The following is a 25,627-nucleotide window of genomic DNA, read 5'->3' on the forward strand; positions in this document are numbered from 1 at the left end:
TAAAAGGTCTAAAGTTAAAGATGATACATTCCCTTTGCATTTTAGAAAAAAAAAATAAAAAAAAAATATATATATATATATATATATATATATATATATATATATATATCTATACAGTGGGAACGGAAATTATTCATACCCCTTTAAATTTTTCACTCTTTGTTTCATTGCAGCCATTTAGTAAATACAAAAAAGTTAATTTTTTTCTCATTAATGTACACTGTGGACACCGTGTCTTGACTGAACAAAAACAGAAAAGTAGTAGTTTTTGCAAATTTAATAAAAAAGAAAAACTGAAATATCTCGTGGTCATAAGTATTCAGACCCTTTGCTCAGACACTCATATTTAAGTCACACGCTGTCCATTTCCTTGTGATTCTCCTTGAGATGGTTCTACTCCTTCATTGGAGTCCAGCTGTGTTTAGTTAAGCTGATATTATTATTATTATTATTATTATTATTATTATTATTATTTATATAGCACCATTAATTCCATGGTGCTGGACATGAGACAGGGTTACATCAAAATTCAAATATCACTTACAGTAACAAACTAACAATGACAGACTGATACAGAGGGAAGAGGACCCTGCCCTTGCGAGCTTACCCATACATTCTAGAGGATAGGACTTGATTTGGAAAGGCACACACCTGTCTATATAAGACCTCACAGCTCACAGTGCATGTCCGACCAAATGAGAATCATGAGGTCAAAGGAACTGGCGAAGGAGCTCAGAGACAGAATTGTGGCAAGGCACAGATCTGGCCAAGGTTACAACAGATTTTCTGCAGTACTCAAGGTTTCTAAAAGCACAGTGGCCCCCATAATCTTTAAATGGAAGAAGTTTAGGACCACCAGAAGTCTTCCTAGACCTGGCCGTCCAGCCCAATGGAGCACTTGTGGGAGAAGAGCCTTGGTGAGAGAGGTAAAGAAGAACCCCAAGATCACTGTGGCTGAGCCCCAGAGATGCAGTAGGGAGATGGGAGAAAGTTCCACAAAGTCAGCTATCACTGCAGCCCTCCACCAGCCAGGCCTTTTTGGCAGAGTGGTCCAAAAGAAGCCTCTCCTTAGTGCAAGACATATGAAAGCCCGCATAGGGTTTGCTAAAAAAAAAAAACACATGAAGGACTCTCAGACTATGAGAAATTAGATTCTCTGGTCTGATGAGACAAAGATAGAACTTTTTGGTGATAATTCTAAGCGGTATGTGTGGAGAAAACCAGGCACTGCTCATCACCTGCCCAATACAATCCCAACAGTGAAACATGGTGGTGGAAGCATCATGCTATGGGGGTGTTTTTCATCTGCAGGGACAGGACGACTGGTTGCAATTGAAGGAAACATGAATGCGGCCAAGTACAGAGATGAAAACCTCTTCCAGAGTGCTCTGGACCTCAGACTTGGCCGAAGGTTCACCTTCAACAAGACAATGACCCTAAGGACACAGCTAAAATAACAAAGGAGTGGCTTCAGAACAACTCTGTGATCATTCTTAACTGGCCCAGCTAGAGCCCTGACCTGAACCCAATTGAGCATCACTGGAGAGACCTGAAAATGGCTGTCCACCAACGTTCACCATCCAACTTGATGGAACTAGAGATGATCTGCTAGGAAGAATGGCAGAGGATCCCCAAATCCAGGTGTGAAAACTTGTTGCATCATTCCCAAGAAGACTCATGGACGTGCTAGCTCAAAAGGGTGCTTCTACTCCATACTGAGCAAAGGGTCTGAATACTTATGACCATGTGATATTTCAGTTTTTCTTTTTTAATACATTTGATAAAATTAATACATTTCTGTTCTTGCTCAGTCAAGATGGGGTGCAAAGTGTACATTAATGATAAAAAATTAACATTTTTGCATTTACCAAATAGCTGCAATGAAGCAAAGAGTGAAAAACTTAAAGGGGTATGAATACGTGTGCATATTCATTAAGGAGGGGGAATATGATGTCTTCTGTTAGCCAGCTCCTCAACAAATATATATTGTTTGTTTCTTTTTTTTTTGCAACATACAAAAGAAATGTCATTTAACTTTAGACCTTTTAGAGATCATTTCATCTTGAACTTGATGAACTGTTCATTATTCTATCTCTCAATGTTAGATTAACTTAGCCTTAACATTAGACTGTTCATGTCTTTGTTAGTGGGCAAATCAGCAATGGATCAAATACTTATTTCCCCCACTGTATATGGCTATGCAGAAATGGTAAATGTTTTATCTACTGTATTGACACACACTGTCACACTGTATGTAATGCCTATTCAGTGTTCAATGGTTTTCTGTCCCAATCTCTGTGGCTAAGCTGTGAGATTCTCACATTTCAGATTCATCACAAATAGCTGCTGCAATTCCTGCCTACGCTTTTATACAAGCATAAAGATGTATGGCAATCATGATTCGTGGAGTAGGATTCTATCTCACATCAAACACACACATTATATATATATATATATATATATATATATATATATATATATATATGGCATCCCAAGATCGATTGCAGATACAAAGGCGTTAGAAATATGAAATATTTTCAGAGAAGTAGCAAATTCTGAAATATTACCCTGCTCTGAGCACTACAAATCAGTAAAGATTTATGGTTTTCCAAGTCTTTTTTGTCTATTATTCTATATATGTTTACTTATATTTGTTTTTTTTTCATGGAGAACAAGATCTGAAGGCTAGACAAAGAGTTTCTGTAATATCCCGTGAAGAGCTAGAGGACAATTTTCTGCGTCTTCATGAGGAGAACCTACTACTCAAGGATTATGCCAGGAGACAAGAAGATAAAATTAAGAGGTACACAAGTTCAGACAGTAGAACATTGCTTGTCATTCATTGTATAGTGTTTGCATGTTCTTTTAGCTTGCCAAAAAATATGAGAATAATTACTGTAACATTTGACATTTATATATAGTTTAAGTATTCCCAGTTTACCGAGGAAAAAAGGTGCTCAAGACAAATTTGACAAATCTGTCTTTTCTTAAACAGAATGGCCACTAAATTGCTTCGTTTGACTTCAGACCTTGGAAAGCAAGGAGAAAAAAAAGTACCAGGTGCAAGGAAAGATGGAAGAGATTTAGAGTCTGAAGAAATGATTGAAGACTTGCAGGATCGTGTGAGAGACTTAGAACGTAGAAATGAAGCACTAAAACACCGGCTAACTACTTACAAGCAAAGGCTTCAATTTCAAAATGGTTGCCGACATTGTCCCTACAACACAGTAATGGCTCGGACAGATTCTGGTGTTAGAAAAGCCATAGTATTGCCAGATAAATATAAAAAAGGTGAGTATTAATCTCACTTGGAAAAAGATGACCAAATGACAGATGATTCAATTTACAACTCTTTGGCAAAGTCCTGCAAATTCTCTGTATTAAAGGGCATTTGTCAGCACAAAATGACTTCAGATTAATATCAGGCGCTCTGTGCAACCATTATGTGATCAATCGGTGGAGTGCACCTTCCCACCTACTTATTTTTCATGTCCACCCTCTCTACCTTGATTGACAGCTGTGTCTTTACAGGTGTCAGAGGAAGGTGGCGATAGATGAAAATCAAGTAGATGGGCAGGTGCACTGATCAGTCAGGGGCACGCCAAGTGTTAACTAAGCTCCTGATCATGGTTTGACCAGAGACTATCTTTATCTAACAACATATATTTCCAGGTCTAGTTGTGCAAAGGACTGATATCGGACACCCACATATGACTGGTGATTTTGGTGTTGAAACCCCCAGTGATGAAGCCAGGGCAGAGATTGACAGACTGTAAGTATACTCTGAGTATATACTTGAGTGCAACTTATGCCATCAGTGCTTCTTGGTAGGCTGCTGGATTCTTCTAAGCCAACAAGTAGCACTTATAAAAGACATCTTGTAGGATCAATGCTAGAATGAAGGATCTATGAAAGCTTGGCCTTCAAGCTGCGATGTAGAGAGGACTACTATTATAATTTATGGTTTTAGGCTGAAGATTATTGGAAGGCAAACCAATAGTGTGGATGATCTGCCAACTACCTTACTAAAGAATATGGTTACTAGTAAACCAAAGGAATTAAGAACAGAGATGATTCTTTCCCTGCACCAAATGCAGCAAATAGAAGACCAACGGTGAGCTGGAATGGCTAACAATGGGATGCTATTTATATCTATAGCATTGCCACCACTCAAAACTAGCCTCATGTGTGGCATGTAGTGGTAAAGGAATAAATAGAACTGTATCCTTTTAGGACAACTATCCAGGAAAATGTGACAAATATCCGTTTACAAAGGGAACTCAGGGAAAAAAGCACAAGTCTCTGCGCTCTCCGAGAACAGTTCCAACAGCTCAAAGAGGTAAAGAAGGAATTTATATCCTAGGTTTCCTAATTGTTCTTTTATTTTGAGCAACATAACTACGTATATGCTGCCAGCATCACCAGAGACAACCACTATCACTAAATAATATACTGTATGTCACACTACATTGTTGAAAATGTGAGGAAAATGTGCACCTCCAATAATGCTAGGTGACCTACTCTGTTCACCTTGTGGCGTTGTGCAAATGATGGCCGTAACTCTATATAGCTCGATGTAACAATCATTATCCAAAGAAGGTCCTCATCGTCAGTCAACTGAACTGCCTGGTTGTGATAATGGCAATAGAGTACAAAAAAGGATGATTGGATGGCGCCACCAGAATGAACATGCAAAACCTTATGTGTTTCAAGAATGAATTGCTCTATCGTCAGGCCATAGTGCATGATCATCATCATTATCACCTGTAAAAAGGCGCCATCTTATCTTTACTTTAACAGATGTATTGGCAACATGATTTTGTGGCACATTAGTCGGACCACAATGCACAGCCAGGCCACAACTCTCCCGACCCGAGCATCACAGCTTCATATATTGTATTTCTATGGGTCTGTCATGCTCAGGTCAGGAGAGCCGCGGCCAGTCTGTGTATTAGCAGTCCGTGCTGGGACCGCTCGGCCTTGCATGAGCCTTTATTACTATATTACAGGTTATCCTCTTGCTCTTGTTAGCACAGCTTTCCTCACAGACTACACAGCTCTTATATCTATAAAACGACTGCTGATGGAGGAGCATGTGATCAGATCTGTCCTCCAGACTCCCCCAAAGACTTTTGGAGGGATTCATAATTTGCGTTTTTTTTTGTTGGGGGGTAGTTCAGTACCTTTCCTTCTTTTATCTTGTGGTATCTGCTGAAGTTTTTTGTGCCAAATTCATCAAAATGGCATCATGAATTTTGTACAAAGTCAAAAATGGTCTTTTTTTCTGTCTTTAGCCATTTTTGCGATTTTTTTTTTTAGAGCAAAAAGGTCATATGGTTTGCAAAATGTCGCAAAAATTGTTTAAAGTTTTTTGGCGTACATAAAATCACTCCAGGGTGGGGAGGGGGCATGGAGAACATTGACAACAAATTTACCACTTTTTGAGAAGTCGTAAATTATGAATCGTTAAATCATGGACTATTATGAATCTGGAAACCCAGAACCACCCCCACAATGGCAACGTTAAAAAAAACAGCAAACATATAAAATATACCTCAAAAACTGCAAAAATTGATAGATGAATTACCATAGCTGCAAACAAAAAAAATAGCGCAAAACAAAAAAAGTTCGACAAAGAAACTGGCGAAAGTGAAATAAAGGACTTCTGTGCAAAAAAACAGGGGATTTGTGACTCATTATTGCATTTGTGCCTTTCTTTGCATAATTTTGTTTTTTTTTCCACCTGTTTTTCATGTACTCTATATTCCTCTTTTAATTTGTGCCTTTTTTAAAGTGTACAGTACTATTTATGTGTCTGTCTGTTTTGTTTTTGTTTGCTAAAAAAGTCGCGAAAAAAAATTAAAGACAAATATAAAGAATATTTGTTATATTTTGCACAAAATTCTTGACCCATAGGTGCCATTTTGAAGAATTTGGTGCAAAATCCATCAACAAATATCACAAGAAATAAAAAAAGTAGCACGTTAAAAAAAAATCAAATAATTACAGTAATGGTTTCTTGTTCATAATTTTTTTTTTACTTATGTATCATTGAAAAATAGATTTTTTTTTTATTGTCAACACCATGTTACATTCTTGAAAATGGAGGATAAATTGTAGCTATTAATTATTGGAGGATTTGAGATGTGTATATTCACTATTTTCTCTTCTTTATCACTGTCAGTCGTATGAGACAGAGCTGCAAGAGGTAAGTTACACTCACTAGAAATTTCACTAATTAATATTAGGCCAATAAAAAGATTTGCATTTAAAGGGCATTTCCACTTCGTTAGATGATCCTGCGTATAGACTATATGGTGCACTATTGTAGCCAATCAGTTTTATTCCCCCAATGTTTCTGAAATAAAAAAAGAAGCAACTGCAGATGTTCTTGGTGTAAAATATTCCAGCTGCCTATTCTTTATATGTGTATAGTCTGATCCCGCATTTTCTCCCATGGGGGACACATGACTGCGGGATCAGATCAAAAACTGATACCCTTTATTGCTGGAATAGATTTGACCCCTATTTCTCTTTGGTTTGTATCTGAGAAAAATACTTCATTATTAACCCCTCTTACAATATTGCAAGCTTTGCATTACTGCATCTCTACATGCATAATATTGGGCTAGTTCCCACTAGCCCAGCTACAGAAGGGTGGTTGGGATTGTAAATAACGTATTATTTTTATTTTATTTTATTATTATTGATTACTTACTGTTAGTTATGGTACTTAGTTATGTTGCTGTCTTGAAAATATTCATTTGGATTTTGTGAGGTGGTGCACACACAATCCGAATTGGGCTATCTTGCTGACTTTTCAGGATAGAGCCTGTGGGAATAAGTAGCAGGCTACTTCTTGCAGATATTTCACTATGTGAAAATATTTTTGTTGCATGGGAATGGAATTTAAGGGTTATTGCCATAATGACAAGTTATACCCTATCCAACTTGCTGATCAGTCGGGATCCAACTACTGGGAATCCTATGGATCCCAAAATCGGGGCTTTGGAGCTTTAAGAATGCGGCTCTACAGCCACGCTTCTGAATGGAGCAGAGGTGTGCACGCCCCAATAGTTGTCAAAGGGACTGCCGAAAAAAGCAGAGTGCCACATTGGGCAATCCTATAGTCAATGAAACCCTTTGGGTCCCAGCAGTTGGATTCCTACAAATCAGCAATTTATTTAATGTGCTCTAGATAGAGGATACTTTGCTTTTTCTGGAAATACGCCTTTAAAGGGAACCTGACATCAGAAAACTACCTAGTAACCTGACCCCACTCACTTGCGCCACTAAGCTTACTGCATATGATTTCAAAGACATCTGTACTGATGCCACTTGACAGGAGCAAAGGGTGAAAGGGAATAGGCGTGTTTTTAAAAGATGACTCAGTGACTTGGCCAAGATACCATAACATCCTGATGACTCGGGGTAACGGTTTTACACACAAGGTGGCAAGTTTTTACTTTATTACTATACCAAAACAACAAAACATACAGCTTATCTCCAAACACCATTGTCATTATCATGTATCTGCCTGAAGGAGCATGGGGCAGGTTAAAAGGCAATTTCCTGATGTCAGGTTCCCTTTAAGTAAACACAACTCACATGCATGCACGGTATCTGAACAGTAATTTCAACATTAAATACACATCAAAATCCATTTTTAATGGCTGAGTAGTTCTAATTACAGATGTAGCAATTGTCAAAGCAACTGCCATGTCATGTGGGCTGCTTTACCCGAAATAGGCAAGCTACATAAATATACCACACCTACAATGGTATGCTGAGCTTAAAGTATAAAGTCAATATACCCAACAGAATCAAAGATACAGTTGTGATCAAAAGTTTACATACTGATCAGCCCGAAGATGCACATGGGATGTACTTGGACGTTCCAACATGACAACAATCCAAAGCACAAGGCCAAGTTGACCTGTCATTAGCTACAGCTGAACAAGGTGAAGGTTCTGGAGTGGCCATCTCAGTCTCCTGACCTCAATATCATTGAGCCACTCTGGAGAGATCTCAAGCGCGCAGTTCATGCTAGACAGGAATTTACAGGAACTGGAGGCATTATGCCAAGAAGAGTGGGCAGCTTTACCATGCGAGAAAATAAAGAACCTCATCCACAACTACCACAAAAGACTTCAAGCTGTCATTGTTAGAGGGGGCAATACACAGTATTAACAAATGGGGTATGTGAACTTTTCATCAGGGTCATTTGGATGTTTTGCGTCATTGTGATTTCAAAAGAGAAAACACAATAGTTTCACAATAAATGGCTTCACCCAATCGCTAACCATGAGTGGAGAAACAGTTTTGGTGTTATCATTCATAATCTCTCAAAAAAATGCCAAAAAAGCAAAAATTCAGCTGGGGTATGTAAACTTTTGAGCACATCTGTACCTATGCAAAAAAAATATGTAAAGCTCAACATAGAACTCCCTGACGAAGCTTAATGTGAAAAGCGCATTTGGTGTGTTCTTTATAGGTAAGGTCTCAGTGATGCCACTGTGTATTACCTTAGTTAGGTGACACCCTCTTCCCCTTTCTTTTCCCAAGGTACCAGCATTGCTTTAAAGCATTGATCATATTGGGCTCTTTCTTTTTTTGAGTATCTAAATTCAATGCTTTGGTAATGATTATTTATGATCCCTCATTATCCTGCTTGGTGGGGCCACTGTGGTCCTAATTATTGTATTGTTATATATGTTCAATTTTGTATTTCTAACAATTGTTTTTAGTAATTGCTAATAATAAAATATATTCTTATTTACTTGTGGAGTTTTACACATTTCTCGCATTAGCTAAATAAATAGTTTAGTATGCTGGTCGCGCCTGCCATTTTCTATATCCATACATGAGGTTGGTAATGGTACAGTTGGGGGTTAGCAGAATTTTGCATATGATGATTTCCCCAAGATAAGTTAGAATTTATTATGCAAAGAGGCAGAGTATCTAGTTGAGCCATGTTTGATTATAATCTACTTTTCTGTCATTTTCATCCTGGTAGAAGCAAAAGTCACTGACACTCAGTCATGAAGCAGTGCTGACTCAGTTAGATGAGCTGAGCTCACAACTGAAAGAAGAAAGAGGGAAAGTGCTGACACTGGAGATTGAGCAGCAGAACGCAGCCCACCTGCAGAAGTCACTTCTTGAGGTAGAGGTGCACCTGATCAGGACCCTACGTTGGAAACCTTTTTCTTCCTGTTTTGTGATACCATAGATTGTTTAGGGCTTTTTTTTTTTTAGAAAGGTTAAGGGTATGTGCACACTAGGGTGTTTCATTTTTCCGAAGTTATGATTTTCATATGACTTTGCTTGAATCCTTGGTCTAAGTCATCTAAAATATCCATGTAAAAAATGTTAGCGAAATCGATTCATATTTAGGGGTTGCACACTGTGATCACTTTTATCTGAAAGTACTGAAATTCATGAAAATGTATCATCGGCATCACACTAATGTGTATGTTGTGTTTCTATTGTGTTTTACAGGTAGTTAAACTGAAAATGTGTACTAGAAAGGGAATTTGGTTACTTGAAAAGGTGCCTGGTGGTGAATTTTTGGGAGCTCGACTCCCTTCCGAGGAACAAGTGCTTTTAGTTTTTATTTACCATCACAAGGAAATGAAAGAAACACTGCTAAATCCACAATTATTAAACTACAGGAAGTGTGGAAGAAAGCAAGTATCCCTGTCATGACCGAGGAGAATATCCGAACATCGCATACAGAAGTTATACAAGGAATATCAACATCTGGGTAAAGAGAAATCAAGAAACACTGACAAAGTAAATATGAAGCGGCAGATTTGGAAAGGTGATCTTGTTGAGCTATTTGATATCGCCAGATTAAAATGTGATGTCCATGAATAGCGTACTAGAAGACGATAAAGCATTCCTTATGTCACAAAGAGAGGATCGTATGAGTTCATCAATGAGTGGTGTAGATAAGGTTCTTGCCTCAAAAATTAAAAAGAAGAAAATAAATACAGAAAAAAAGGAGGCATACAAGATGAAAAATTATAAAGAAATCGCCAAAATGAGCAAGACAGTTATAGTGGAACACTCAGTCTCATCTCCATCATCATCAATTCACGAAGAAGACGAATTTTCTGCACCACCAATGAAAAAAATCTTGTTCAGGTTGTAGATTAAAACCTCTTGATCACACACTCACGGCTACATGGGATCGAGAACAACTCTCCATTTCACAAGCAAGTACTTCATTTATTGCCACTGCAAAAAGCCTTGGTCACGATGTTTCATGCATTTTCATGTCTCCATCTACCATTTTCTGAGCTCAGGCGATTAACAGAAGACAAATAGCTGAGAACATGGAAAAGTCACAGTTTGAAAATCCTCATCATTTAGTTTTACATTGGGATAGTAAATTGTAGCCCTCGGTTGCCTGTGGGAGTGTCAAAACTCTAGAAGATAGAGTTTCTTTTAACTGGAAAAGATTTTGAGCATTTGCTTGGCGTACTTGTTGCCCAGAAAGGTACTGGTCAGCTAATGGCTGAAGTTGTTATTCAGGAGGTGGACCGATTCGTGCTACGTGACCATATCATTGGTATATCTTTCGATACAACTGCATCTAATACAGGAATGATCCAAGGAGCATGTATCAGAATTGAAACTGAATTTGGGCGACCATTGTTGTGGTTGGCTTGCCGCCACCACACCCGAGAATTCATCTTGAAAGGAATGTTTGGTAACTGTTGTAACATACCATCAAGTGGTCCTGACATCCAGATTTTCCAAAAGTTCCAAAATCAGTGGAATTCAGTTGATAAGAAGTCCTATTCCACAATGTTAGATGAAAAAAATCCCATTCAAGGCTTTCTAGAAGAACAATGTGTGAAAATGGTGGACTACCTCAACAATGTCTTGAAAGATGGCAGTCATCCAAGAGAAGATTACAAAGAGCTAATACAACTATCACTTCTATATCTTGGAGGTTGGAATGCAAACGGTTTCGAATTTAGTGTTCCAGGGGCTTTGACTGAAGCAAGGTGGATGACAAAGGCCATATATGTACTCGAAATTGTGCTATTCACTAAACAATTGCATATTTCTAATACCGAATTGAAAGGAATAAGAAAAGTAGCACGTTTTGTCTGTCTAATATATGTCCGCTTTTGACACGAGGCAGTTGTAAGTCGATGGGCTCCAAAGAATGATTTGGAGATGCTACAGCTTTTGCAAAATTATCCAGATAAAGAAGTCAGAGAAGGTGCCCTCACAGTGGCTAAGAGACACTTTTGGTATCTGTCAGAAACTGACATAGGATTGGCATTTTTGGATGAACGTATCGGTCAGGCTGAGAAGGCATAAGATGTTTGAAAAGAATGAAACCTGCAATGAAAAAGGAACTGAAATGATTGGAAGGTAAAAACCTAGTTTTTGAAGGAAAAGACCTCAGCGATTTTGTTACAAGTAAATCAAAGACATTTTTTGGGATCCACGACGTAGAAGAATATTGCAGTGATACACTAAGAAGCTCCGTCAATGCTCTTAAGGTGGTGAATGACACCTCAGAAAGGGGCATTGCTCTGAAAAAAAAGTTTAATAATTCAATCAGAGATGAACAACAGAAACAGTTCTTGTTAAGAGTTGTAGAGTATCATAGAAAAGCCGTCACCAAGCAAAAGAAGGAGTTGCATCTTTCACAGCACATTAGTGTAAATCATTTAATACGTATGATACTGCCTATCAATGTTACTGTTTATTGTCACTATTATTCTAAGTTTTTAATTGTTTGAATTTCTAATAAAAAATACTTGATATTAAAAATCTGGTTTTTTGCGTACTTTTATTAAACTGATAAAAGTGTGCAACCTCTAAATATTTTTTGATCGTCTTGAAATTTGGCATATATACTTTTTACGTTAGTGAGACTCGGGCGTAAACAAAGTCTGCAAAAATTTGACATTTTAATTTTCACCATACAAAATGAAACACCCTAGTGCACACGTTGCGGATTTGGCTGCGGACCCGCAGCGGATTCGCCGCTGCAGATTCGCAGCAGTTTTCCATGAGGTTTACAGTACCATGTAAAACTATGGAAAACCAATTCCGCAGTGCACATGCTGCAGAAAATACAGCGTGGAAACGCTGCGGTGTATTTTCCGCAGCATGTCAATTCTTTCTGTGGATTCTGCAGCGTTTTACACCTGCTCCTCAATAGGAATCTGCAGGTGTAAAACCACAGGTGAAATCCACACAAAAACAGCAGGAAATCTGCGGTAAATCTGCAGAGCGTTTTACCTGTGGATTTTTCAAAAACGGTGGGGAAAAATCCACACACGAATCCACAACGTGTGCACATAGCCTAAAACTGTAGCAGTTTACAGTATTAGAAGAATGAATGCGGTTTCTGAAATCTCATGAACATGCTTTTTTCCCTTGCGGATTTTAACCATCAAATCTGCAGAATGTCAATTCTTTCAGTGTTTTTGCAGAAAAAAAGGGCATTTACATTAAACGGGAAAAAAAATCCCATGCACAAATGAGTATTTGAAGCAGCATTTTTCCTGCCAACATTCTAGTTTTTGTTACAGGAAAATCTGCAGCAAAAATGCTACTTGTGAACATACTCTTAATGTGGAAATGTATTAAATATTACATACAAGAATTCTCTATAAGAAAAACTATGTGTATTGTTTATAGGAAAAAAGCTGCATTATTTTCACTCTAAAAATATTGACAATTTTTCACAAATTAGGACAGAACAAAAACTACGCCACCAGGTAATGTGAAGCCCCATGTTCTAATATACTATTAGCAATGAGGAGAGCGCCATCAAGCGTGATTATAGCACCGTGCATCTCATGTCGCTACTGTACTAATAAAACGCCATCATCTTCTTACATTAAGGGATCTAGATATGGCTGCACTCTTTACGACCCCAGTATCTTATGGAATATTACAGTGAGAGTCAGTGCTGTGATCTTTTAGTTTCAGGAGCGAGTCTCTGATCTTGAGAAGGAGAAAGAACTTCTTAAAGAAAACTATGAGAATCTTCTGAAAAGGTGAGATCAGAAGAGTGATGAGTGACTGATGTTAATAAATGGCTCTCAATGATAATATATTTCATGTATTTGTCAGTTCTCTGGATACAGAACGTGTGAACTCGTGGAAAATGACAGAGGTGGAGATGAGAGCTCAGATCACGAAGCTGGAGGAATTCATTCAATGTCATGTAATTGATCTGACACAAAGCAAGGAGCTTCTTCAGCAAGAGAAAGGTAGTTAAGAGGACTATACGGACATGTATAATTCAATCACAAAGTCATGCGATTTAAAGGGATTTGATACTAATAGTCTACTCATAAAATTGGTCAGATCGGGGGGGTCTGACACCCAACAATCCCATCAATTTCAGCTTAACTGTTATTGAAGCGACTAGGAGCTGAGCTACAATCCTCTGCAATGGAGTTGATTAGAGCTGATCGGTCGGGCTGTCAGGTGTCGGATCCCCACCAATATGATATTGCTGCCTTATCGTTAGGATATGTCATCACTATCATAAGTATGGATGACCAGTTTATTTTATAACATATAATAGTAAAATAGAAGGGGTTGCAAAACAATTGGGACCATTCTTAAAAAAATGGGGTTTTGACAACTCCTTTAATTTTATTGGGTCACCTAAAGAATCTTAAAGTAGATGTACAATGCTCAACATTGAATGTAATTTGGATGTAGAACACCAGCACGAACTTCCATTTAGGACTCCTTTATATGATCAATATAGACCCACAATGTGCTCTATATAAAGGAGATTCATGAAGACACAAAAGAGAATAGTAAAACCAAAAACACTCAGTTTGAAAAAATGTTGCAGTAATCCGCAAGTGCTAGTAAAAGATGTAAAAAACAGGGTATTTGGTTGATACGTTTTTTGCAAAAAATGTATACTAAGCTGCTCTACCAATCTTCACGGTATACCCTTATCAGAGCAGTCCTAACTAATGTATGCAATCCCTATCTGATGTATTTAAAAACCTGATCATCTGTATATAACCTGTGTGAACAGGGTTCAGAGAGGAAAAATCCATGTGTGCATACAGGGTAGAACAGCTTTTGTGCAGATAGCCCAAGAGGAGTGGTGGAACTCCCCAGTCTTGTAGACACAAGAGAACAATTATGGAAACAGGAACACATGGGCTACTTGCACAGTGAACAAGTCTGTATGATCATGTTCACACACCACCAAGAAACCTGAAGACACAAAAGAGAATAGTAAAACCAAAAACACTCAGTTTGAAAAAATGTTGCAGTAATCCGCAAGTGCTAGCAAAAAACGTATCAACCAAATACCCTGTTTTTTACATCTTTTACTAGCACTTGCGGATTACTGCAACATTTTTTCAAACTGAGTGTTTTTGGTTTTACTATTCTCTTTTGTGTCTTCAGGTTTCTTGGTGGTGTGTGAACATGATCATACAGACTTGTTCACTGTGCAAGTAGCCCATGTGTTCCTGTTTCCATAAAGGAGATTCAGTATTGTGAGCAGGGAAATCCAGATTTTAACTGTAGACACATTTTTCCGGCATACATACAGTTATGTGCAAAATAATAGCAGTCTAACATCAATAAAGTGTTTAATTACTGCTTTTGGCAGAAAAGATTATACAACTTGGGAAAAAATATATTACTATGTGTAGGTGAGTAATGGGCAGGGCCGGACTGGCCATCTGGCAATTCTGGCAAATGCCAGAAGGACCTGTTTGGTCATGGGTTGCCTTGTCTGCTGCATTGTTAACAAAATCGGTGTTCTCAAGATACCCATACGGTTAAGAGTTGTGATGGAGTGCAAAGTTGCTTACTCTATCACTTACCCCAGCAGGTCATGGGTATCAACAGAAATATTGGTCTTGTAAAAAATCTTCCTTTCCTCCTTCCAGGGTAATATTAGTAATATATCCCTTCTGGATCATGGGGACAGGGACAACATGGACCTGTGTGATTTCAAATGCCAGGACTGAATTTCAGCCCCAGTCCGTACCTGGTAATGGGCAACCAAAACAATCAACAGTCATGGCATACACGCTGGTAATTGGGTGTACCTGACTCATTTAATGAAAGCGGATGATCTATTTAATAGCAGCGCAGAGTTCAATTATTATTATTTATTATTATTATACATTTTTTATAGCGCCATTTATTCCATGGAGCTTTACGTGTGAAAAGGGGGCAAATATAGACAAATACAATAAACATGAGCAAAAACAAAGCACTAACTGATACAGAAGTTAGTCAGCTATTGGCTGAGTGTGTTGACCTCTGTTTGCTTGTGCCTTGTGCCAGTATTCTAGTTTGCTTGTATGATTCTGACTCGGTTCTGTTCCCTAGTGTGATTTTGCCTTTTGATTCTGTACTGTGTATCTGCTTCTCTGGTTTTCTGACTCCTGCCACGTCCCTGACTATTCTTTATTTCCTTGCTCCTTGTGTACTGCGTTTCTGCTCCCGTTTATTGACCTCGGCTTGTCTTGGATTGCGCCTCCCTCTGTCTCATCCTTTCCCTGATGTCCAGTGACTCCCTTTCCCTTCTCCTGTACCCTTTGTTCCTGTAGTATCCTGCATACTCCTTCTACAGGACACTAAGCCCCGCCCCCTGTTGTCACGTGACCACAGGTCCTTTCAGTACGTTCACTACCTGGCGTTCTGCTCACTCCAGCTCAGCTGTTATGGTGTTTTCTTGCCCAGCTCTCGGGCGCTGTGAGTATAGCTGTCACAGGCTGTCTGAGACTCTGGGTTCTCACTGTCAGGGCAGCATAAACCACTGGGGAGTGCCACCTCGTGGTTTCTCCTGATAAAGAAGAGATAAGAGGGGAGTAGAGAGGGAGATCTTGTGAGGATCGAAGGTTGCGTGTGGGTAAGTACCGGGAGACAATGTCACAGATGTATGGAGGAGACGGGTTGTGGATGGCTTTGTATGTCATAGTAGGCGTTTTGAACTGGAGTTTCTGAATGATAGGAAGCCTGTGAAGGGCTTGGCATAGGGGACAGGCTGGGAAATAGTGGGTAGACAGGTAGATTAGTTGGGCAGCAGAGTGTATTATGGATTGGAGGGGTGCCAGAGTGCTAGAGGTGAGGCCAGAGAGTAGGAGGTTGCAATAGTCAAGGCAGGAGATGATAAATTAGTGAGGAATTGAATTCTGTGAAAAAACAATGTCAATTATGGACCTTATTTAAAGAAGAAGGGGAGCAAATGTTGTACCTGATGGTTTTAGCCCTTGCTCAGTGAATAAAGTGGGTCATTCCAGACATTGTAGCGAAGGAGAAAGAACTTTGATCAAGAAGCTGATTGGCGAGGGGGAAACATATAAATAAGTGGAGAAAATAAGTGGCTGCTCAACTAAAAAGATTTCCACAGCTTTAAAATGGTAAACAAAACCTTAAACATGTAGTAGGAAACCTAAAAAAAACTGCAGGAGAAATAAGAGCAAAATAGAGTCTTATCTGGTAGGTATTCAAAATATATATTTCAGATGATGCTCACCTGGTGCTGCTTTCATTGAGGCATGAAAATTCAGACAGATTATCAGCTGTAGCAGATCCACGGGCCAGCACGTGACCGAACCAGGAACGATATAATTGTACATTTGGTTGTCTCCTGAGGAAGAAGTTGTATGGACTTTGAAACGCGTTGAGGATAAACCACCATCATCTATATTTTCCTAATTTATTCAACAGTGCTGATTATATCCACAAATTTCCAATTATATCGTACGCAGTAGGAAAAGAAATACTACAATCCAAAGAAGCATCCAATGATTAGCTCCTGGGAGATCAATTAAGATCTTCAGTTACCTGTGATTCTTGAAATTATCTAAAGATGCCTATCTAAAGAAGCCATGGGTTATTTAGGTGAGTACATGAGAGATGAGTGGGATGCCTACTCACCAAATGTTAGGTGTCGAGTTCCCGCCTCCGCACAGGGGGAATCTCGAATCATCTCCGCTGCGGTCTACCATTCTTCTCCAGCCGCAGTGGAGCCTGCTCGGCAGAGACGTCGGTCCCAGTGTCTGGCTCAAGCTGATACTGTGCAACTGGTTACTACTGCCTTTCCAGGCTCTGCCTTTGTAGCCAGCACTGATCAGCAGCGAGCAGATCTTTCTGGGACTAAGTCCTACTTTTCCCATACTTAATAAATAATAATAATCTTTATTTTTATATAGCGCTAACATATTCCGCAGCGCTTTACAGGTTGCACACATTATCATCACTGTCCCCGATGGGGCTCACAATCTAGAATCCCTATCTGTCTGTCTTTTTGGAATGTGGGAGGAAACCCACGCAAACACGGAGAGAACATACAAACTCTTTGCAGATGTTGTCCTGGGTGGGATTAGAACCCAGGACCCCAGCGCTGCAAGGCTGCAGTGCTAACCACTGTGCCACCGTGCTGCCCTGAACATACTGAGCATGTTCACGGGAGGACCTCCCATTGGAGGTCGGGGGTCACATGCTCGGGTCCTGTCGCGGCTCCTATTGGACCATCTGGAAGATCCCGTAGCACTGCTGCTATATAAGGTTCGCATGGCCGCTCGGCCATGCGCTAGTGTATACTTGATAACGTGTGTGTGTAGATGTGTGATTGTCGCTCCTTTATCATCCCCCTTCCTAGTGTTGTTGACTGCTCGCAAATGGTGGATGCTATCTAGCGCCCGACAGTGCTACCTGCACACCTAGCACACGATACAGAGTCTAATTGGCGTGACCGCCGGTGCGGCGCCATGCACTAATAGAGCGCTTTCCTGGCCCAAGTCTGGGTGGTTAGTGGCGTCCGCCAGAGCGGCACTGCACTCACTCTTGTGCATGAAATTATTATTTCTGTTAAACTCTGACACCCCAGTAGCGGTGTCGAGCGCAAGAGGTCTGGAGGAACTCTTTCCCTGAGTCTTGGGATAGAGTTCTGTGACTCCTTGCTTGCACTCTTTGTGCGGTACCGCGGCCCTGTGACGCAACAGGGTTCGCTTCCCTCATACCGGGTGAAGCTAACCCCTGAGTTTATCCACATTATACTGCCATATAGTCTGTCATTACTCAGCAGCAGGTTCCATCTCTGCACGGTGGACCCCGGGCTGTGAATGCACCTTATATCATCTTTCTAATTATTTGGTGCGTTCCGCTAGCCTTAACACCATATCTCCACCTCAAGGGTGTGGCTGGGGAGTTAAATATTGAGCCACTGGTTTTTTTTTCTCTGTTGTGTGTTTGGAGAGGAAAGTCTCCAGTCGTGGCTCCAGGAGGAGCTGAAGACTTCGGTATTACCTGTGGGTGAATCATGCAGGAAAAAAGACTTTATTGAACTTTATCTTTGTTTTACCATTAGGCCAGAAAGGCCACGTTTACTTTGTTCAACCCTGCTACGGTTTATGCTGTGCTCTAATAAACCAGCAGATAATTTACCACAAGAGGCATTCCTGTGTTTACCTCTGCAAGCAGCTGAGCGACTTAACCCCTCCAAGGACATAAGAACAACATTGTTCTTATTGGGTCTAAAGGCTGCAGAGAGTTTGTGAGACAACTAGTGTTGAGCGATACCGTCCGATACTTGAAAGTATCAGTATCGGATAGTATCGGCCGATACCCGAAAAGTATCGGATATCGCCGATACCGATATCCGATACCAATACAAGTCAATGGGACACCAAGTATCGGAAGGTATCCTGATGGTTCCCAGGGTCTGAAGGAGAGGAAACTCTCCTTCAGGCCCTGGGATCCATATTAATGTGTAAAATAAAGAATTAAAATAAAAAATATTGATATATTCACCTCTCCGGCGGCCCCTGGACATCACCGCGGGTAACAGGCAGGCTTCTTTGTTTAAAATGAGCGCGTTTAGGACCTGAGAATGACGTCGCGGCTTCTGACTGGTCGCGTGCCGCTCATGTGACCGCCACGCGACCAATCAGAAGCCGCGACGTCATTCGCAGGTCATAAATTCCTAGAATGAGGAGTTTAGTGCCTGAGAATGACGTCGCGGCTTGTGATTGGTCGCGTGGCGGTCACATGAGCGGCACGCGACCAATCAGAAGCCGCGACGTTATTCTCAGGTCCTAAACGCGTTCATTTTAAACAAAGAAGCCTGACGGTTACCAGCGGTGATGTCCAGGGGCCGCCGGAGAGGTGAATATATCAATATTTTTTATTTTAATTCTTTATTTTACACATCACTATGGATCCGATACCGATTCCCGATACCACAAAAGTATAGGAACTCGGTATCGGAATTCCGATACCGCAAGTATCGGCCGATACCCGATACTTGCGGTATTGGAATGCTCAACACTAGAGACAACCCATAAACACTGAAATCAAGCCACGGTATACTGTGAAGACTGTAAAATATGGAGGTGCAGGTATAATGTTTGGGAGATGTTTTTCATACTATGGAGTTGGGCCCATTTATCGCATACCAGGCATCATCGACCAGTTTGACTATATTGAAATACTGGAGGAGGTCATGTTGCCTTATGCTGAAGAAGAAATGCCCTTGAAATGGTTGTTTTAGGAAAATAATTACCCCGAACACAACAGCAAGTGGGCAACATCCTGGTTCCAGACCAACAAGAATGATGTTATGAAGTAGCCAACCCAATCCTTAGACCACAATCAGAATGAAAATTTGTGGAGTGACATCAAAAATGCTGTTCTTGATACAAAACCTAAGAATGCAAAAGAACTGTGGAATGTAGTCCGGTCAGCTTCCACTGGAATATCTGTTTGCAGGCGTAAGTTGTCTCCATGTCACACAGATGTAAAGCAATTATCAAAAATAAAGGTTATACAACTAAATATTAGTTCAGTGATTAACAGAAACGCTAAGTCTGAAAACAAATTTCAGTTTATACTGTAAGTATTCGAGTTTGTAAAAGTAAATGCAGACACTGCTACTTTTTTATCAACCTATTATTCCCTTTGTCTTCATTTTCAAATTAAAAACTGATATTTTGTTCATGTTTTCATTTGGAATTCAATGTGCAGCTTCCAGTGCCTTTGTGTATATGGAAATAAATACTATTATGAGGATTGAGCTTTTTCTCGGTTGTTTTCAACATACTGTTATTATTTCAATACATAGTATTACCATTTTCATTTAATCATAGTTTCATAGCTACTATCATAGCAATAAGAGCAATAGCATCTGGGAGGTTTCTGTGCAGGTCAGTAGATAACCTGACACAGTGAATGATAAGGATAATATAAGACTAATAACAGCACTTATGGTTCTACATTCTGCATTTCTACTACATGTCTAATGTTTTCTACTGTTTATTCCAATTATCTTGTCCTCTCACTTTCTCAGAGCAAAATGGACATCTACAACAAGTTCTGTCTCAGCTGCAGTCTCAACTCCTTGAGAAGGTGCAGGAAATCCATAATCTGCAAGACAAAGTATCAGATCTTTTAATTTTAACAGCCGCAAATCATGTCCCTCAGGGAATGGACACCAGAAGACAAAGAGACCAGGTGAAAAATTATGACCCCTACAAACAAAAATGTTTGACATGAGTGCAAAAGTTTGAATCTATTAGACTGGGTCTACTTTTTGTTTGTGCCCCCGTCAGTCGCATACAGTCAGGAGCAGAGGCGTAACTAGAGTCTGATGGGCCCCGATGCAAGATTTGAACAACACGAAACGGCCGTCGTCCACACTCTTCTCCCTGCACCCTTTGAAATCCCTGCATACCATGTCCATATCCTGAAATATGGAATAAAGGTGTCACAGGTTTTCCGCAACAGAGAGTTGCCAGAAGACCACGGCGTCTGATTGCTCTTACTCCTGTGCTGAGAAGGAGCACTTCTCCATTTTTATTCCTTTTGTCAGAACAGGGGTTAATCGGCCATGTTGGAAAACCCTGAGCTCTCAGCTGAGCTCAGTTAGACACTCCCGTTCCCTTTATCATCTGTCTTCTGATTCAAATACATGTCAGAGCTAGCATTTGCTGCTGTCATGGTATGACTGGGTTATGACTGGGCTAATGCCCTGCTTTCGCAGGGTTAATGGTTGTAGCCTCCTTTTGGTTCTGGGAGGGTTATTTATACCCACACTGAACCTGGTTTCTCTGTCAGTTATACTCTGATCCTCGGCTGAGTTCTGACCCCCATGTGTCTGTGGATACAGTTTGCTTGTGTTTGTGTTGCCTGAGTATGACCTGTTCTGTTTATGTTCTTGCTTTGGCTATCCAATTCTGTACCTTTAGTTTAACTCCTGGTTTTAACTCTTCGCTCTGTCCCTGAACTTCCGTCTGTTGCTCCCTCTCTGTACTGCGCCGCCCTCTCCGGTTCTGACCACGGCTTGTTACTGACTCTGTCTCTACTGTGCCCCCTTGGTATCTCATTACTCTCTGTTTGTACCTGTGTGCTTCCGACACCCCGTTCTGTACTCTCCGATGGTACTCTGATCTCCGTGGCTCCGGGGTTAGGCTCCACGTCCTCTGCCACTCCTCCGGCGGTCACGTGCTTCAGGTCCAGTACCTGCTGCACTACTCATCTCCATTGCCACACCACCTATCAGGTGGACATACAGTGTGAGTACCGTGCAGTGTTCTTTACAGCTGCATGGCTTAGGAGGAGAAGAGTTCATATGAGAAAGAGTTCTGAAGGAGTTATCTGTGACTGTTGTGTGGTTTGTAAATGTGGCAATTCCCTTCTCTCCTCTACTTTGGTTTATTCCCCTTCCTCCACTCCCCGGTGCATTCCTTTGTTATATGTGAGTGAATATTTTGTATGCCTGGTGTTTTCAGTTAACCCTCATTTGTGTAGCCTTGTTTGTCAGGTTGGTGTACTGCACTGCACTGCACAGTAGCACCCCTCTTCCCTAGGTGGGGGAAGAGAACAGATGGAGGGCTAACTCAGAAGATAAGGCAAGGGTGGCAGCCCTGGCATCTTCACTTTCAGAAGTATCCAGTAGAATAGGGCACCCCCTAGTGTCAGGGACAGGGAATTAGCCCCATGTCACCCGACAGCTGTGTAGTGACAAAAGGACTCTATTTTCATCAACTTGGTGAGTGCCGCTTTCCTTATTCTTCTGTCCGCAGTGTCTCATGATTGTTTTACAGCTGAGCACTATACACCTGTTGATAAGCCAATTGCAGTTCTCATACCTGGCTGCTTTACTAACAAACAAGCACCGAAGTCACTAGTTCCATGTCATCTCTTTTTCATTTCATGTGAACATAGATGTCATGGTGCCCTATAGCAGAAGTATAATGCACTCACCATAGTCCTTTCTATAGTATAATGCACAACCTATAGTCCTCCATATAGTATAATGCACTTCTTATAGTTCTCCCTATAGTATAATGCACCACTCATAATCCTCCAGATAGTATAATGCACTCCCCATAGTCATCCATATAGTATAATGCACCCCATAGTCTACAAATAATATAATTCATCCTCCATAATCTTCTATACAGTATAGTGTGCCCCACATAGTGCTCCATAGAATATAATGCACAGCCCATAATATTCCATATAGTATAATACATATAATACAGAGCCCATAGTTATCCATATAATATAATGCACAGCCCATAGTGCTCTATATAGTATAATGCATAGCCCATAATGTTATATGTTTCTCTTCCTGTTATATGTTCCCCATCCTGGTATATGATGCTAAACCTGGTATATGGCCTCTATTGTTGTTCAATACACACAAAAAAAAACAATAAACGTTCCTACTTACCTTCCCTTGGCACCCATGCCATGCTGCATCCACTTCTGAAGCTGTCAGCTGACTTCAGCATGCGACGGGAGCGCATGACATCACTGCCATATTCCCCCTGTCACGGGTACGCTAACATCAGCTTCTGGCCTCTGATTGGCCTGCAGCATGGCCATGCACGGGCATGGTCGTAGTTATGACCACAGTCTTTACGCCCCTGGTCAGGAGATATGTGCCCGATAGTGATAGTCAGGATGGATGGTGAGGTATCTATTGAGCATAGGGATCCACTGTAAAGAAATATACACCACATGGTGAACATTTCGTTCTCATAGCCCTTTATATAGAAAAGAGCTATCGCTGCACTTTCCTATACAGTTAAACAAAGGGGATACAGCCGCATATTGCCCAGATACTTTCGGCCTCTGCCTGGTGAATAGTCGCCTAAGGTACTGTTACAGTATACGTTGGGAAACGTTCCCAACGTATACTATAGGCTAAGTGCCCACCTTATTTCCATAATGTTTTGATGCAGAAGAACTCAAGAAATAATCTGTGACAAAGTTACCACCTACAAGAAAAAAAATGTTCCTGATTTCCAAATTAGGAATCTTATACACTTGCTTATACTAACAGTAATAATTTAATTGCAAACAAAACGTACAAAATGTCAGCTATGACTAAATTAATAATCTGCATCTGCATATGACAATATTCACATTGTAACGGGACCTAAGGTCAGTCTCCCACCAATCTAGGCAAAAAGAATTCATTTGTTGTTGATCTGTAGGGAGATAATATTGGACCTATCTACTACACTATTGTACAAAAAGCTTTCCATCTAACGTAATGTTACACTACTGTGGTTCTACTCTTAGGACAGCATTACTAGCATCAGGAGTGGACATAGGGGCAACCTATGTAGTGTCACAGGGGCCCAAGAGGTAAGGGGCACCATTTCACGTTCCAAAGCAGCAAGCAGCCTCTTTTATGAACTCATGATTGGACTGCAAAGGGCCCATATACTGTTCTTGCACAGGGGCTCTCTTTTGTTTGTGTCTGTCACAGACTATGCTGACAATTCCCTGATTAAATCATTTGTCCAATAACTTTATTATTTCATATAGTCAACCATACTTGAAGACATTCAAAGACTGACTGAAAGAAATGGCGCAGAAAATGATCTCTGTGGTGAACGAAGAGAAAACAAGGGTGAAAAAAATAATCAGGCACAGCCTGATATGGAATCAGATATGGAAAGAACAGATGTCCGAAGAGAGGAGGAAGAGAGAAGAGATCTGGAGGAGAAAAGAGAAAGGAGGATGCGGCAAATGGAAGCAGCTCACGCCGAGACTATTCTGGAGCTAGAGAAAACTCGTGAAATGTTATCTTTACAGCATAAAATCAACACTGATTACCAGGTAATATAATACTAGAACAACACGGCACTCGTGGTAGTGTTTAGAGTAGGTGCTCAAGTAGGGTATCCAGCCCAATAAATCCAAATCCGAAAAAACTTGGCACTCTAGATGACTAATTATCATATGCAAAAGGTTTATTGATGTTCATCCAAAAAGGCAAGTCGAACGTTTTCGGTCCACATCCGGACCTTCATCAGAACAAATATAAGAGATATGGTGCAGGGAGAAACGTTAATCCTGTCTCTATAAATTCCAATATTGGTAGGGTAGCCTGGATGCAGCAAGAAGTCCTGTCCACGTAGGCAAAGTTTTTTCAAATTTGGATTTACTGTACCAGGTAATATAAGTCAGCCATGTTGGGTAGCTTTGCTTATTTCTACATGCTGCTCTGATAACGGGGATCCTATAGTCTTCTCCAATCCCATTAGGAGCTCAGTATCTCGGTGGTTATTTTGCCCTTATTTCTCCTGTAATTCTCTAACATGACTCATTACATAACTTTTCTTTATCATGAAGTCATAGGAGATCACTAGGATATGCAGTCACATAATGCTAGGTGCTGGGTCCAGCTTTCTAATCCAACGAATCCCCCTGGCAGTTTCCACAGAGTGCCACTGTGTAGGAATAGTCTGTCAAATGGCTACAGTGTTAAATCGGTGGTGTGAATTCGTGTGGGACCCAGGAGATGAAGAAGGATACCCACCAATCATAAAATAATATAATATCTTAGCATCATGCCATCACTTTATGAGATGGAAATACTATTTAAAGGGTTATTCTCAAATTGTGTCTTGAGAAGTACACAGCTCTACAGTTTCCTTATTTCCTTGTTGTTGGGTGAGCAGTCAAAGGGAACAACTGATCAGTCATTGAAAAGTACCAGACAACGCCTTTAACTGCATGTCAATGCTTGTCATGAAATCTACACTGTTATCGTTATATTTGCATGTAGAGATAACACTGCCTTTAAACACGTGCAGGACTGAAGTGAAAATTACCATTGGTGATAGCCATAGATTCTGAGTTTGCAGGCTAACAGGTCAAGAGTTGAGAGGGAGGGGAAGGGAGATGAACATCTAGCTGTTCTATAGAAATCAATGGGCTGTAGAGCGGTGACTAGTATTTCAGGAGTTAACTCCTCAACCTGCGCATATTGCTCCAGGTTCTGCTGGTCAATCTCCTTGCCAACAACAAGCTATACACTATGTACACAATGTAATATAAAAGTTCTCACAGTAGGAGATTGACAGCAGACGGAAATAATAAGTCAATTACAAATGTACTTATTTTCATGCTGTTTAAATAACTATACCAATTTCATGAAAAAAGAAAAATCCTTTAGAGCCCTGTTTACATGGAAAGACATTGACAAAACGAGTGTATCCCTAATATTAGCAGGTCATTAAACCCCACACCATTTTATGTTTTTGTGTTTTGCTCCCCTTATTTCCAGAGCCATAACTCTTTTATTTTTTGGTCAAAATGGCCATATGAGGGCATGTTTTTTGCAAAACGA

At 40.4% G+C, this 25,627-nt stretch overlaps 1 protein-coding gene across 1 annotated transcript in view; it reads left to right on the forward strand.

Annotated features, from left to right (window-relative positions):
* Positions 1–25,627, forward strand: part of RPGRIP1 (RPGR interacting protein 1) — a 104,163-nt gene that overhangs the window by 45,770 nt on the left and 32,766 nt on the right. The window contains exons 4-14 of the mRNA XM_069755795.1: positions 2,671–2,803; positions 2,996–3,291; positions 3,673–3,772; positions 3,971–4,114; positions 4,234–4,339; positions 6,185–6,208; positions 9,017–9,163; positions 12,961–13,034; positions 13,111–13,250; positions 20,324–20,487; positions 23,818–24,111. Of these exons, the coding sequence (XP_069611896.1) occupies positions 2,671–2,803; positions 2,996–3,291; positions 3,673–3,772; positions 3,971–4,114; positions 4,234–4,339; positions 6,185–6,208; positions 9,017–9,163; positions 12,961–13,034; positions 13,111–13,250; positions 20,324–20,487; positions 23,818–24,111 (1,622 nt within the window). The remainder of the gene's footprint in view (positions 1–2,670; positions 2,804–2,995; positions 3,292–3,672; positions 3,773–3,970; positions 4,115–4,233; positions 4,340–6,184; positions 6,209–9,016; positions 9,164–12,960; positions 13,035–13,110; positions 13,251–20,323; positions 20,488–23,817; positions 24,112–25,627) is intronic.

Source organism: Ranitomeya imitator, chromosome 1 (assembly GCF_032444005.1).
Source record: "Ranitomeya imitator isolate aRanImi1 chromosome 1, aRanImi1.pri, whole genome shotgun sequence".
Lineage (NCBI taxonomy): Eukaryota > Metazoa > Chordata > Amphibia > Anura > Dendrobatidae > Ranitomeya > Ranitomeya imitator.